Here is an 11,920-nt window from a genome sequence, read left to right as displayed (position 1 = left end):
TGTGGCTCATGCCTGTAATCCTAGTTACTCAGTAGGCTGAGATCTAAGGATCATGGTTCAAAGCCAGTTTAGGCAAGGAAAGTCCGTGATACTCTATCTCCAATTAACTACCAGAAAACCGGAAGCGGCGCTGTGGCTCAAGTGGTAGAGTGCTTGCCTTGAGCTGAAGAGTTCAGGGACAGTGTCCAGGCCCAGAATTCAAGCCCCACCACCAACAAAAAGAAACCAAACCATGATGCCATGCAATTCATGTTTTGCAACTTGGAATCCCTGCCCCCTGCTGGTGAACATGAAGATCTCTCACACACATACAAACATGGAATTTAGGGGGACTCAGAGGTAAAGACTGCCAGGCCCTGCTGTCCTGGGGGCACCACTGTCAGGTCTTCCACCTCTCCGCCCCCCCGGGTGGGCTTCTGAAAATGGATCTCTAGGATGTCGTGCAGTTCCTGGCTGTCAAGGACATCAGGAATGTTGACCACCAGAACTGAGCGGGCCACAGGCTGACATTTGATCTGGAAAAGAGCCAGGAGATGGCAAAAGCTCATGGGAGTATAGGGCTGGGGGTCAGAGGTCAGCAGTGCCTCATGGGAATATGAGGTTGTTCAGGTGGTCCGGGGGGGTTGGGGTTTGTTCTCTGCTTTCCTTGGGCAGGTTCTTGGACAGCCTGTTTCTCTACCCAACCACTTACCTCAGCCTTCTGGATCTTCCCACTCACATACGGAGAGACTTTCAGAGTGACCTGCTGCCCACCCAGTGACACTCTGAACTGGCCAATCTGGCACAGGTTCTGGGCCACTGTGGAGAACAGAGAGGGTAGACTTTTGGCATCAGGGCCTCTCCTCTCCCAGCCTCATGCACCCTGAACCCTGATCCCCGCTGCAGGGATCTTACCTTCTTCCTTGGCAAAACCCAGCATGACACTTCCTTGCAACAGTTCCCGAGTCTCCACGTCCCCACCTCCATTCCTGGCCTTGCCAAAGAAGATCTCCAGCTTATCCAACAGCTCCTCCTCCTTCAGCCCAAGTCCTGAAGGAATTCCACTGACCAGTACCCTCCGTCCATCTGGCTGGTTGGACACCTAAAGGGAAATGAGAGCTGGGTATCAGGGGCTCATGACTATAATCCTAGCTACTCAGGAGGCTGAGATCTGAGGATCCTGATTCAAAGCCAGCCCAGGCAGACAAATTTGAGAGATTTTTATTTCTAATTAGCCACCAAAAAGCTACATGTGGAGGTATGGCTCAAGGAAAAGAGCATCAACTTTGAGTAGAAAAGCCAAGCAAGAGTGTGAGGCTCTGAGTACAAGCCCCAGTACTGGCACACACACACACAAAAAAAAATCAAGTGTTGGTGGCTCATGCCTATAATCCTATTTAGGAGTCTGAGATCTGAGGATCATAGTTCAAAGCCAGCCCAGGCAGGAAAGTCCATGAGACTCTTAGCTCCCTCAAATAAACTACCAGAAAGCTGGACATGGAGCTGTGGCTCAAGTGGTAGAGTGTGAACTTTGAGCAAAAGTGACTCAGGAGACTGAGATCTGAGGAATGCGGTTCAAAGCTAGCTTGGGCCGGGGCCAGCTTATCTCCAATTAACCACCAGAAAATCAGAAGTGAAGCTGTGGCTCAAAGTGGTAGAGCACCAGCCTTGAGCAAAAGAGCTCAGGGATAATGCCCAGGCCCTGAGTTCAAGCTCAATGACAAAAAAAAAAAAAAAAAAAAAGCCAGGTGTAGGACCAATGCTCTGAGTTCAAGCCCCAGAACTGGCACCAAAAAAAAAAAGGGGGGGCAGAAAGAAGGGATGGGAAGGGGAAACAAAGGAAGAGGCTACAATGCTTGATAAGAAATGTACTCATTGGGGCTGGGAAGGTGGCTCAGTGGTAGAGCACTTGCCTTGCAAGCATGAGGCCCTGGGTTCAATTCCTCAGCACCACATAAGCAAAAAGAAAAAAGCCAGAAGTGGTGCTGTGGCTCAAGTGGTAGAGCGCTTAGCCTTGAGCTGAAGTGCTGAGGGACAGCGCCCAGGCCCAGAGTTCAGGCCCCACGACTGGACTCCCCCCTCCCCCCAAAAAAGAAATGTACTCATTATCTTGCCCATGTAATTGTAACCCCTCTATACAGTATTTTCACAATAAAAAAAAAAAATGTGTGGGGGGAGGCTGGGAAGTTGGCTCAGTTGTAGAGTGTGTGCCTTGCATGCATGAGGCCTTGGGTTTGATTCCTCAGCACCACAAAAGCAGAAAAAGCTGGAAGTGGCACTGTGGCTCAAGTGGTACAGCACTAGCCTTGAGCTGAGGGACAGCGTCCAGGCCCAGAGCTCAGGCACCATGACCAACCAAAAAAAAAAAAAAAAGATGGAGACAGGAAGCCCACTTCCTGGGCCCAAATGTATCCACATACCTTGCATGTCCCAGAACTCTGCCTTTCTATTACCTGGATGGTGGTCATACTGGGCAGCTCTAAAGGGTGGACCTCTACCAGCAGTCGGCACTCCTCCATGTCAATCTTATGTACTTTTTTGCGAAGGACCTGCTCCGCCACTGGGTGGTAAGAAGAATCTAGGTGAGTACTGAGAAACCTCCCAGCCTCCCTCCAGGCTGCCTCTGCCCCCAGGCTCACCTTTGGGGTCATCAAAGGTAACCAGAGCAGAACTTCCAGGCAGAGGGCAGCACATCTGCAGGTTGGAAACCAAATACTTCGGCACTTCTTGGCTTTCCTTTGTGTGTCCTCGGAATACCAGGGGGACTTCAGGCATTGGGAATGGGACCTGGAGGTGGGGGGAAAACAGGTTTATACAAACTATAAAGGAAGGGTTCCCACTCCTCCCAGAAGGAAAATGTTCCCAATTCTATTGGATCAATCCTCAATAATGAATACATCTACTGAAAGAATTGGATGGAAACATGTCAGGCCCAAATTGGGATCTTTACATACAATCTCCTAGCTCATCCTTACACAAGCCTGAGAGGGAGGTAGCTTCACTTGACACATGAGAAAATTGAAGAGTTTAAGTAACACACTCAATATCATACAAAGAAGCCGGGAGACCTCTGGTGGCTCATGCCTGTAATCCTAGCTGCAGCTCAAGTGGTAGAGGGCCAGGCCTCAGCAAAAAAGCTAAGCAAGGGGCTGGGAATGAGGCTTAGTGTTAGAGTGCTTGCCTAACGTGCATGAAGCCCTGGGTTTGATTGCTACTATCACATTAACAGAAAAAGCTGGAAGTGGCGCTGTGCCTCAAGTGGTAGAGTGCTAGCCTTGAGCACAAAGAGGCTCAGAGACAGAGTCTAGGCCCTGAGTTCAAGCCCCAGGACTGACAAAAGAAAAAAAGATAAAGCTAAGCAAGAATGATAGGTCCTGGGGCTGGGAAGATGGCTCAGTGATAGAGTGCTTGCCTCGCATGCATGAGGCCCTGGGTTTGATTCCTCTGCACCACTTAAGCAGAAAAAGCTGGAAGTGGCACTGTAGTTCAAGTGGTAGAGTGCTAGCTTTGAGCAAAAGAAGCTCAGGGATAGTGCCCAAGTCCTGAATTCAAGCCCCAAGAGTGCACAAAATAAAGAAATAAAGAATGGAAGGTCCTGAATTCAAGCCCAAGTGCCAGCATAAAAAGAAAGAAAGAGGGGCTGGGAAAGTGGCTCAGTGGTAGAGCGCTTGCTTTGCATGCATGAGGCCCTCAGTTCGATTCCTTAGCACCACATAAGCAGAAAAAGCTGTAAGTGGCACTGTGGTTCAAGTGGTAGAGTGCTAGCCTTGAACTGAAGAGCTGAGGGACAGCACCCAGGCCCAGAGTTCAGGCCCCACGGCCAGCAAAGGAAGGAAGGAAGGAAGGAAGGAAGGAAGGAAGGAAGGAAAGGAAAGAAAGAAAGAAAGAAAGAATCACACAGAAAGTGGCCAAAAGTACTGATGGATCACACCTGTAATCCTAGATACTCAAAGATTGAGATCTGAAAATCGAAGTTCAAAGCCAATTTGATCAGGAAAACCTGTGAGACTTTTTTTTTTTTTTTTTGCCAGCCCTGGTCTTGAACTCAGAGTCTAGGCTCTGTCCTTGAGCCTCATTTTGTACTCAAGACTAGTGCTCTACCACTTGAGCCACAGCACCACTTCCAGCTTTTTCTGAGTAGTTTGTTGGAGGTAAGAGTCTCACAGACTTTTCTGCCCAGGATCATTTTGACCATGATCTCCAGATTTCAGCCTCCTGAGTAGCTAGGATTATAGGCATGAGCCACCAGTTAACCAGCAAAAAAGCCAGAAGTGGAGCTGTGGCTCAGTGGTAGAATGCAAGCCTTGAGTGGAAAAAGCTGAGGACAGTACTCAGACTCGCAATTCAAACCCCAATGCTGGCACAAAAAGAAAAGAAGGATGGCTGGGAAGGTGGCTCAGTGGTAGAGCACTTGCCTTGCATGCTCGAGGCCCTGGGTTCGATTCCTCAGCACCACATAAGAAAAAAGCCGGAAGTGGTGGCGCTGTGGCTAGCCTTGAGCTGAAGAGTTGAGGGACAGAGCTCAGGCCCAGAGTTCAGGCCCCACGACCGGACCCAAAAAAAAAAAAAAAAAGAAGGAAGGAAGGAGGACAGAGACAGGAGTAAACTAAGAACTCTCCACCCACCCACCTTCCTTCCTTCTTTCCTTCCTTCCTTGCTTCCTTGCTTCCTTCTTTCCCTCCCTCCCTTTTTCTTTCTTTCCTTCTTTCCTTTCTTCTCTTTCCTTTCTTTCTTCCTTCCTTCCTTCCTTCTTTCCTTCTTTCTCTCCCTCCCTTTTTCTTTCTTTCTTTCCTTCTTTCCTTCTTTTCTTTCTTCTCTTTCCTTCCTTTTCTCTCTTTTTCTCTTTCCTTCTTTCTTTTTCTTTCTTTGTGTTTTTTTCTTTCTTTACCAGACACTCCTTACCTTGTCTTTGGTGGAGTCCCTTAGCTCCCTTCTCAGCTTCTGTAGCTCCTGTAGCTTCATCTTTAGTCTGGTCTGCTCCTCCTGCAGAGTACAGAGGACCTACGGAAGCAGAAAAGAACAAAAAGACCTTTCCTGACCTACCTCTCCAGAGAGCAAGGGCCCAGGGCAGAAAGGGCTGCTCTGGACTGCAGAAGCCCAGATGATGTACAGCTCCAGGACAATCCAACTTTTTTTCCCTGGTTGGTTCCAGCTCACTCTACCCAAGGAGTGTTTGGTCTCAGCAGCTGGCAAAAGGACAGGAATCTTGCAGCAGTCATACCTGGTTTGTTTCTGCATACCTAAAGTTTCTTTTCTTTTTTTTTTTTTTGGGGGGGGGTCCGGTCGTGGGGCCTGAACTCTGGGCCTGGGCACTGTCCCTCAGCTCTTCAGCTCAAAGCTAGGGCTCTACCACTTGAGCCACAGCACCACTTCCGGCTTTTTTCTTTTTGCTTATGTGGTGCTGAGGAATCGAACCCAGGGCCTCAGGCATGCAAGGCAAGCGCTCTACCACTGAGCCACCTTCCCAGCCCCCCAGCTATATTTTTGAAACAGAGTCTCAATAACTTTTTCCAGGCTGGAAACACTAGCAGTCCAGTCTCCAACTTACTGAATAGCTGATATTACAGACATGTATCACTACACCAACTCTGCTAACTTTTTGCTGGCGGGGGAGAAGGCTGGAGATTGAACCCTAATCCTTGGGTATGCTAAGTATCTGCTCTACCACTGAGCTACCAGCCGGTTAATATTTATTAAATAAGTATGATAGGGGCTGGGAAGGTGGCTCAGTAGTACAGCGCTTGCTTTGTATGCATGAGGCCCTGGGTTCAATTCCTCAGCACCACATAAGCAAAAAGAAAAAAGCTAGAAGTGGCACTGTGGCTCAAGTGGTAGAGTGCTAGCCTTGAGCTGAAGAGCTGAGGGACAGCGCCCAGGCCCAGAGTTCAGGCCCCATGACTGACTGAAAAAAAAAAAAAAAAAAAGTAAGTATGATATATCAAGCACCAACCTAAGTCTTTTAAATGAATTGTATAATTCATAATAATCCTATGTGATAATATCTTTTCTTTGTATGCCAGTATTTAGGCCTGATCTCAGAGTTTTATTCATTGTAGCTGATATTCTACCATGTAAGCCACACCTCCACTTCTGTCATTTTGCTGGTTAATTGGAGATAAAAGTCTCCTGGGGCTGAGAATGTGGTTTAATGGTAGAGTGCTTGTCTAGCATGCATGAAGTCCTGGAATCAATTCCTCAGTACCATGTAAACAGAAAAAGCCAGAAGTGGTGCTGTGACATGGGTGGTAGAGTGAGTGCTAGCCTTGAGCAAAAGAAGCTCAGGGACAGTGCTCAGGCTCTGAATTTAAGCCTCAGGACTGGAGGGAAAAATTTCATGGATTTGTCTGCCTAGGCTACCTTTGAACCTTAATCCTTAGATCTTAGCCTCCTGAGTAGCTAGGATTATAGTAGTGAGCCACTGGCACCTGGCAAGAGAGATACTCTCTAACCCTTTTTAGGAATTAATATTATTAAGGAGTTGTACAAAGGGGTTACAATTCTACAAGTCAGGTAATGAGTATAATGTTTCTTGGACAATATCACTCCTTCATGTTCACCCATTTCCCCCCATCTACCCTTATTTTACAGATGAGAAAAGTAACTTTAAAAAAATTAAAGAAATTGCTTATTGGGGCTGGGAAGGTGGCTCAGAGGTAGAGTGCTTGTCTTGCATGCATGAGGCCCTCAGTTTGATTCTTCAGCACCACATAAGAAGAAAAAGCCAGAAGTGGGGCTGAGGCTCAAGTGGTAGAGCGCTCGCCTTGAGCTGAAGAGCGGAGGGACAGAGTTCAGGCCCCACGACCGACGAAAAAAAAAAAGAAAAGAAAAAAGAAATTGTTTATAGTCCTCTGCTCTAGGCAGTCTGACTTCAAACCTCCTCCTCATCCTGCCAACCAGTGCTACTCAGCTAGAGCCCAGAGAAGGGAGGAAATTTACACATCTCCTACTACTTGTCCTTTTTTTTTTTTGTCTGTTGTGGGGTCTGAACTCTGGGCCTGGGCACTGTCCCTCAGCTCTTCAGCTCAAGGCTAGCGCTCTACCACTTGAGCCATAGCACCACTTCCGGCTTATGCGGTGCTGAGGAATCAGACCCAAGGCCTCCTGCATGCAAGGCAAGACCTCTACCACTGAGCCACCTTCTCAGCACCCCCCCCTTTTTTTTGCCAGTCCTGGGGCTTGAACTCAGGGCCTGAGCACTGTCCCTAAGCTCCTTTTGTTCAAGGCTAGCATTCTATCACTTGAGCCACAGCACCACTTCCAGCTTTTTCTGTTTATGTGGTACTGAGGAATAGAACCCAGGGCTTCATGCATGCTAGGCAAGCACTCTATTACTTAGACACATTCCCAGCCACCTACTTGTCTTTTGGTGCCATTCTTCACATGTCCCAAGCAGCCTTTCAGGCTGGTGTGGTTTGGAGTGGATTCAGAGAAGTACAGACAACATGGGCAGAAATTGAAACCAGAGATCTGAATAAATGTAAGATGAAGCAGAAATTGGCTGGCAGAGCTTATATTATGGCTAGGAAGTCTGATAAATTAGGTCTGCCCAGAGAAGAGGCAAAATTGGACTCTATCCTGATAACCTCTGAATCCCCAGTATCCAGAAAAGTCCCTGGCACAAAACATTTGGTTAGAATATATGTGTTGAATGAATGAATAAAATGAATGAATGAATGACAGGAGGGGAGCATGTTACAGAGGACACTGAAGAAATCCAATTGAGTTTATTCTTTTTTTTTTTTTTTTTGGTTGATCATGGGTCTTGAACTTATGGCCTGGCCTGGGTGCTGTCCCTGAGCTCATTAGCTCAAGGTTAGTGCTCTACTTTGAGCCACAGTGCCATTTACAGGTTTTTTGTTTTTTTTTTTGGTCGGTCATGGGGCTTGAACTCTGGGCCTGGGCGCTGTCCCTCAGCTCTTCAGCTCAAGGCGAGTGCTCTACCACTTGAGCTACAGTGCCACTTCCGGTTTTCTGGTGGTTTATTGGAGATAGGAGTCTCACAGTCTCTCCTGCCCGGGCTGGCTTTGAACCGCGATCCTCAGATCTCAGCCTCCTGAGTAGCTAGGATTACAGGCGTGAGCCACCAGCGCACGGCCCGTTTCCAGTTTTATGGTGGTTAATTGGAGATAAGAGTCTCTCGGACTTTCCTGCCCAGGCTGGCTTTAAACCTTGGCCCTCAGAACTCAGCCTCCTGAGTATTTAGTCTTACAGGTAGGAGCCATCACTTGTAATCAGCAAGGATCCCAGAGTTTTGTATAAAGGAGCAGCAGAGGAAATATGTCAGTAGCTACTGAAGATTTACTATGTGCCAGGCACAGTCAGACCCATTTAAGCATCACAAAATCACAGGGTGGACTGGTGGTTGTAGCTCAGTGGTAGAGCATGTGCCTAGCATTTTCAAGTCTCTGATTACATCCTTACTACCATGTTGGAAAAAGAAAAAGAAGCCAGGGCTCATGGCTCATGCCTGTCATCCTAGCTACTCAAGAGGCTGAGATCTAAGGATTAAGGTCCAAAGCCAGCCCAGACAGGAAAGTCATGAAGCTTGAATCTATAATTTATCACCAAAAAAGCCAAAAGTGGAGCTTTGGCGTTAGCAGTAGAACAGTAGCCTTGAGCAAAAGAAAAGCTCAGGAACAGCACCCAGGCCCTGAGTTCAAGCCCCAAGACTAGCACAAAAAAAAAGAAAGAGAAAGAGAGGGGTTGGGAAGGTGGCTCAGTGGTGGAGCGCTTGCCTTGCATGCATGAGGCCCTGGGTTCGATTCCTCAGCACCACATAAGCAAAAAGAAAAAAGCCGGAAGTGGCGCTGTGGCTCAAGTGGTAGAACGCTAGCCTTGAGCTGAAGAGCTGAGGGACAACGCCCAGGCCCAGAGTTCAGGTCCCATGACTGGACCCCAAAAAAAAAAAAAAACCAAGAAAGAGAAAGAGAGAGAGACAGAGAAAAAGAAAAAGGAGAAAGAAAAAAGACCACAAAGGTTTAGCAACTTAGTGGGCATTTGGATTTTGCAATTAAAAAACAGTCATATTTATCATAAGGAAATGATCTAAGTTTATATAGTGATGGTCACCAAATTACAATGTTTAACCTACGGTTTTTTGACTTTACAATAGTATGAAAGTGATACACAATATAATGGTGAGCAGCTATTCCAACAGAATAGTAAAATGTACAGTGGATTGTGTTCTAAGCCATGATGCTCCATAGTTTAGGTGAATTCAATGCATTTTCTAATTTTTTTTTTTGTCAGTCATGGGGCTTGAACTCAGGGCCTGGGCACTGTCTCTGACTTCGTTTGCTCAAGACTAGTACTCACGGAGCACCAGTGGCTTATGCCCAGGACGCTGAGATCTAAAGATTGCAGTTCAAAGCTAGCTGGGGCAGGAAAGCCTGGGAGACTCTTAACTCCAATTAACCACCAGAAAACCGGAAGTGGCACTGTGGCTCAAGCGATAGAGCACTTGCTTTGAGCTGAAGCGCTCAGGGATAGTGCCCAGACCCAGAGTTCAAGACCACGACCAAAAAAAAAAAACAGAGAGAGAGAGAGTCTGCCCAGGCTGGCTTTGAATCTTGATTCTCAGATCTCAGCTTCCTGGAGTAAAAAGGATTTACACATGTGAGCCACCAGTACCCGGCACTAATACTTATTTACTTTTTATGGCGCTAGGGATGGAATCCATGGCTCACACTTGCTAAACAAGTACTCTAAAACTGAGCTACACCTTATCCTAGTAGTAATATAGAACACTCAGAATGTGCAGTGAGCTAATTTTTTTTTTTTTGGTGGGTGGTGGGGCTTGAACTCTGGGCCTGGGTGCTGTCCCTCAGCTCTTCAGTTCAAGGCTAGCACTACTCTACCACTTGAGCCACAGCACCACTTCCAGCTTTTTCCGCTTATATGGTGCTGAGGAATTGATCCCAGGGTCTCACACATGCAAGGCAACAAGCACTCTACCACTGAACCACCTTCCCAGCCCAGCTAAATTTTTATGATACTAATTTATGGTCTATCTAGTATAATTTCTAAAACTTTTTTTTTCAAATTTATCAATTTTTTTTCTTGTTGTTGTTGGTTGAACTCTGAGCCTGGGCACTGTCCCTCAGCTCTTCAGCTCAATGCTAGCACTCTACCACTTGAGCCACAGCGCCACTTCCGGCTTTTCCTGCTTATGTTGTGCTGAGGAATCGAACCCAGGGCCTCATGATGCAAGGCAAGTACTCTACCATTGAGCCACCTTCCCAGCCCAAACTTAGCAATATTATAGCATGATTCCTATTATCTAATGCTTGTGATGGAGTTGAATATCATTCTCATTTTACCTATACCTCCAGAGTGCTGGGACTGTAAGTCTGTGTCATCGTGACCTAGCAGAGTATAAACTTTAGAAAGCCTAGTGATTTGCCCAAGGTGATACAATTTAAAGTAGGATTTAAAACTGGATAGGCTGGTTGTGAAGCCAGCTTTGTCTTATTATACTCCTGGGGCAAATATAAAATTTCCACAGGAGACTTCTTATTTGCAATAGATGGGGTAGTATCAGGAAAGGAAAGGCTAAGGAAAACTGGACAGAGGACAAGATTCATTCATTCTTTTATCAGTGTGTTTTTTTCCATTCCTGGGACTTGAATTCAGGGCCTGGGTGTTGTCCCTGCACTTTTTTTTTTTTTTGTCGGTCGTGGGGCTTGAACTCTGGGCTTGGGTCCTGTCCCTGAGCTCTTCAGCTCAAGGCGAGCACTCTACCACTTGAGCCACAGTGCCACTTCTGTTTTCCTAGTGGTTTATTGGAGGTAAGAGCGTCACCGGCTTTCCTGCCCGGGCTGGGTTTGAACCGTGATCCTCAGATCTCAGCCTCCTGAGTAGCTAGGATTATAAGCATGAGACACCAGCACTTGGTCCGGCACCTCTTTTTGCTCAAAGCTAGTGCTCTACCACTTGAGCCACAGGGCCATTTCCTGCTTTTTCTGAGTAGTTTATTGGAGATAAGACTTTCCTGCCAAGGCTGGCTTCCAATTGTGATCCTCAGGGCTGGGAAGGTGGCTCAGTGGTAGAGTGCTTGCCTCGCATGCATGAGGCCCTGGGTTCAATTCCTCAGCATCACATAAACAGAAAAAGCTGGAAGCGGCTCAAGTGGTAGAGTGCTGGCCTTGAGCTGAAGAGCCAAGGGACAGCACCCAGGCCCAGAGTTCAAATACCAAGACCAGAAAAAAAAAATACCACAAAAACAAACCACCACCAATTGTGATCCTCAGATCTCAGCTCTGAGTAGCTAGGATTACAAAGATGAGCCAACAGCCCCAGACCTCATCAGTGGTTATTATCTCCTGAATGCCAGTCTCTGTGCTAGTCACCCAAGTAAACTAGACAGGGTGACTAGACATCAAAGGTGTTGAACAGCAGTTTTCACAATGGGAGGTTGGCATGGGGGCATGGAATCAGAGGGAAAGTTAGAGCTCTCAGAGGAATAACACTTCTTTATAATCTTGGAGAGGGTCAAGGCTTGTTGATATGGAAATATAACATATAAAGGGCGGAGGGGGGGCATGTGGTAGGACCCTAGGGACAGGATATTACTCATTAGAACAATTATTTGGGTTACAGACCTTTAACTATGTAATGGAAAGTACAAAAAGTACAGAAAAACTACATAGGAAATTTGTGGATTCCTGCAGGGGGGAGGTAATTCCAGCCGGGAAGCTGTCCCCAGCCCTTCACAGGGCTGAGGTGGCAAGTTCCCAGCCAAAGGGGAGTTCCTTTTTCCCATCCCTGACACCCTTTTCCTCACTTACATCATCCAGGATAACTGACATGAATCTGGGGTCCTTTTGGCAAGAGCGGAGGCTTCAGAGTGGGGCGCAAAGTGGATGAGTCCTCCCCGACTGAACTCTAGGGAGAAACTTCCGATGGTTCAGAAGGCAGAGGCTCTGCTTCCACTTTCATTTCA

At 47.1% G+C, this 11,920-nt stretch overlaps 1 protein-coding gene across 1 annotated transcript; it reads right to left on the bottom strand.

The window, feature by feature from the left end:
* Nucleotides 1-236: 236 nt before the first annotated feature.
* On the bottom strand, nt 237-11,920 carry Ifi35 (interferon induced protein 35). Its single transcript, XM_070027781.1, has 7 exons — nt 11,766-11,920; nt 4,882-4,980; nt 2,619-2,766; nt 2,433-2,539; nt 895-1,081; nt 692-798; nt 237-515 (listed from the first exon to the last, which is right to left on the bottom strand). The coding sequence occupies exons 1-7, from the start codon at nt 11,784-11,786 to the stop codon at nt 324-326; spliced, it is 861 nt and encodes a 286-aa protein (XP_069883882.1). The 5' UTR covers nt 11,787-11,920; the 3' UTR covers nt 237-323.

Source organism: Dipodomys merriami, unplaced genomic scaffold (genome assembly GCF_024711535.1).
Source record: "Dipodomys merriami isolate MVZ:Mamm:240054 unplaced genomic scaffold, mDipMer1.0.p SCAF_19, whole genome shotgun sequence".
Classification (NCBI taxonomy): Eukaryota; Metazoa; Chordata; class Mammalia; order Rodentia; family Heteromyidae; genus Dipodomys; species Dipodomys merriami.
This window is presented reverse-complemented; position numbering and strand designations above follow the sequence as displayed.

Bases quoted from the DNA above. Each gene is read 5' to 3' on its own strand.
- Ifi35 (XM_070027781.1), bottom strand. From the start codon at position 11,786: ATGTCAGTTATCCTGGATGAT. The intron at 1,082-2,432 runs GTAATAGAAAGG...ATTTCCCTTTAG, and splicing joins CCAGTATGACCACCATCCAG to GTGTCCAACCAGCCAGATGG. The intron at 516-691 runs GTAAGTGGTTGG...GCTCTTTTCCAG, and splicing joins GGAAGATCCAGAAGGCTGAG to ATCAAATGTCAGCCTGTGGC.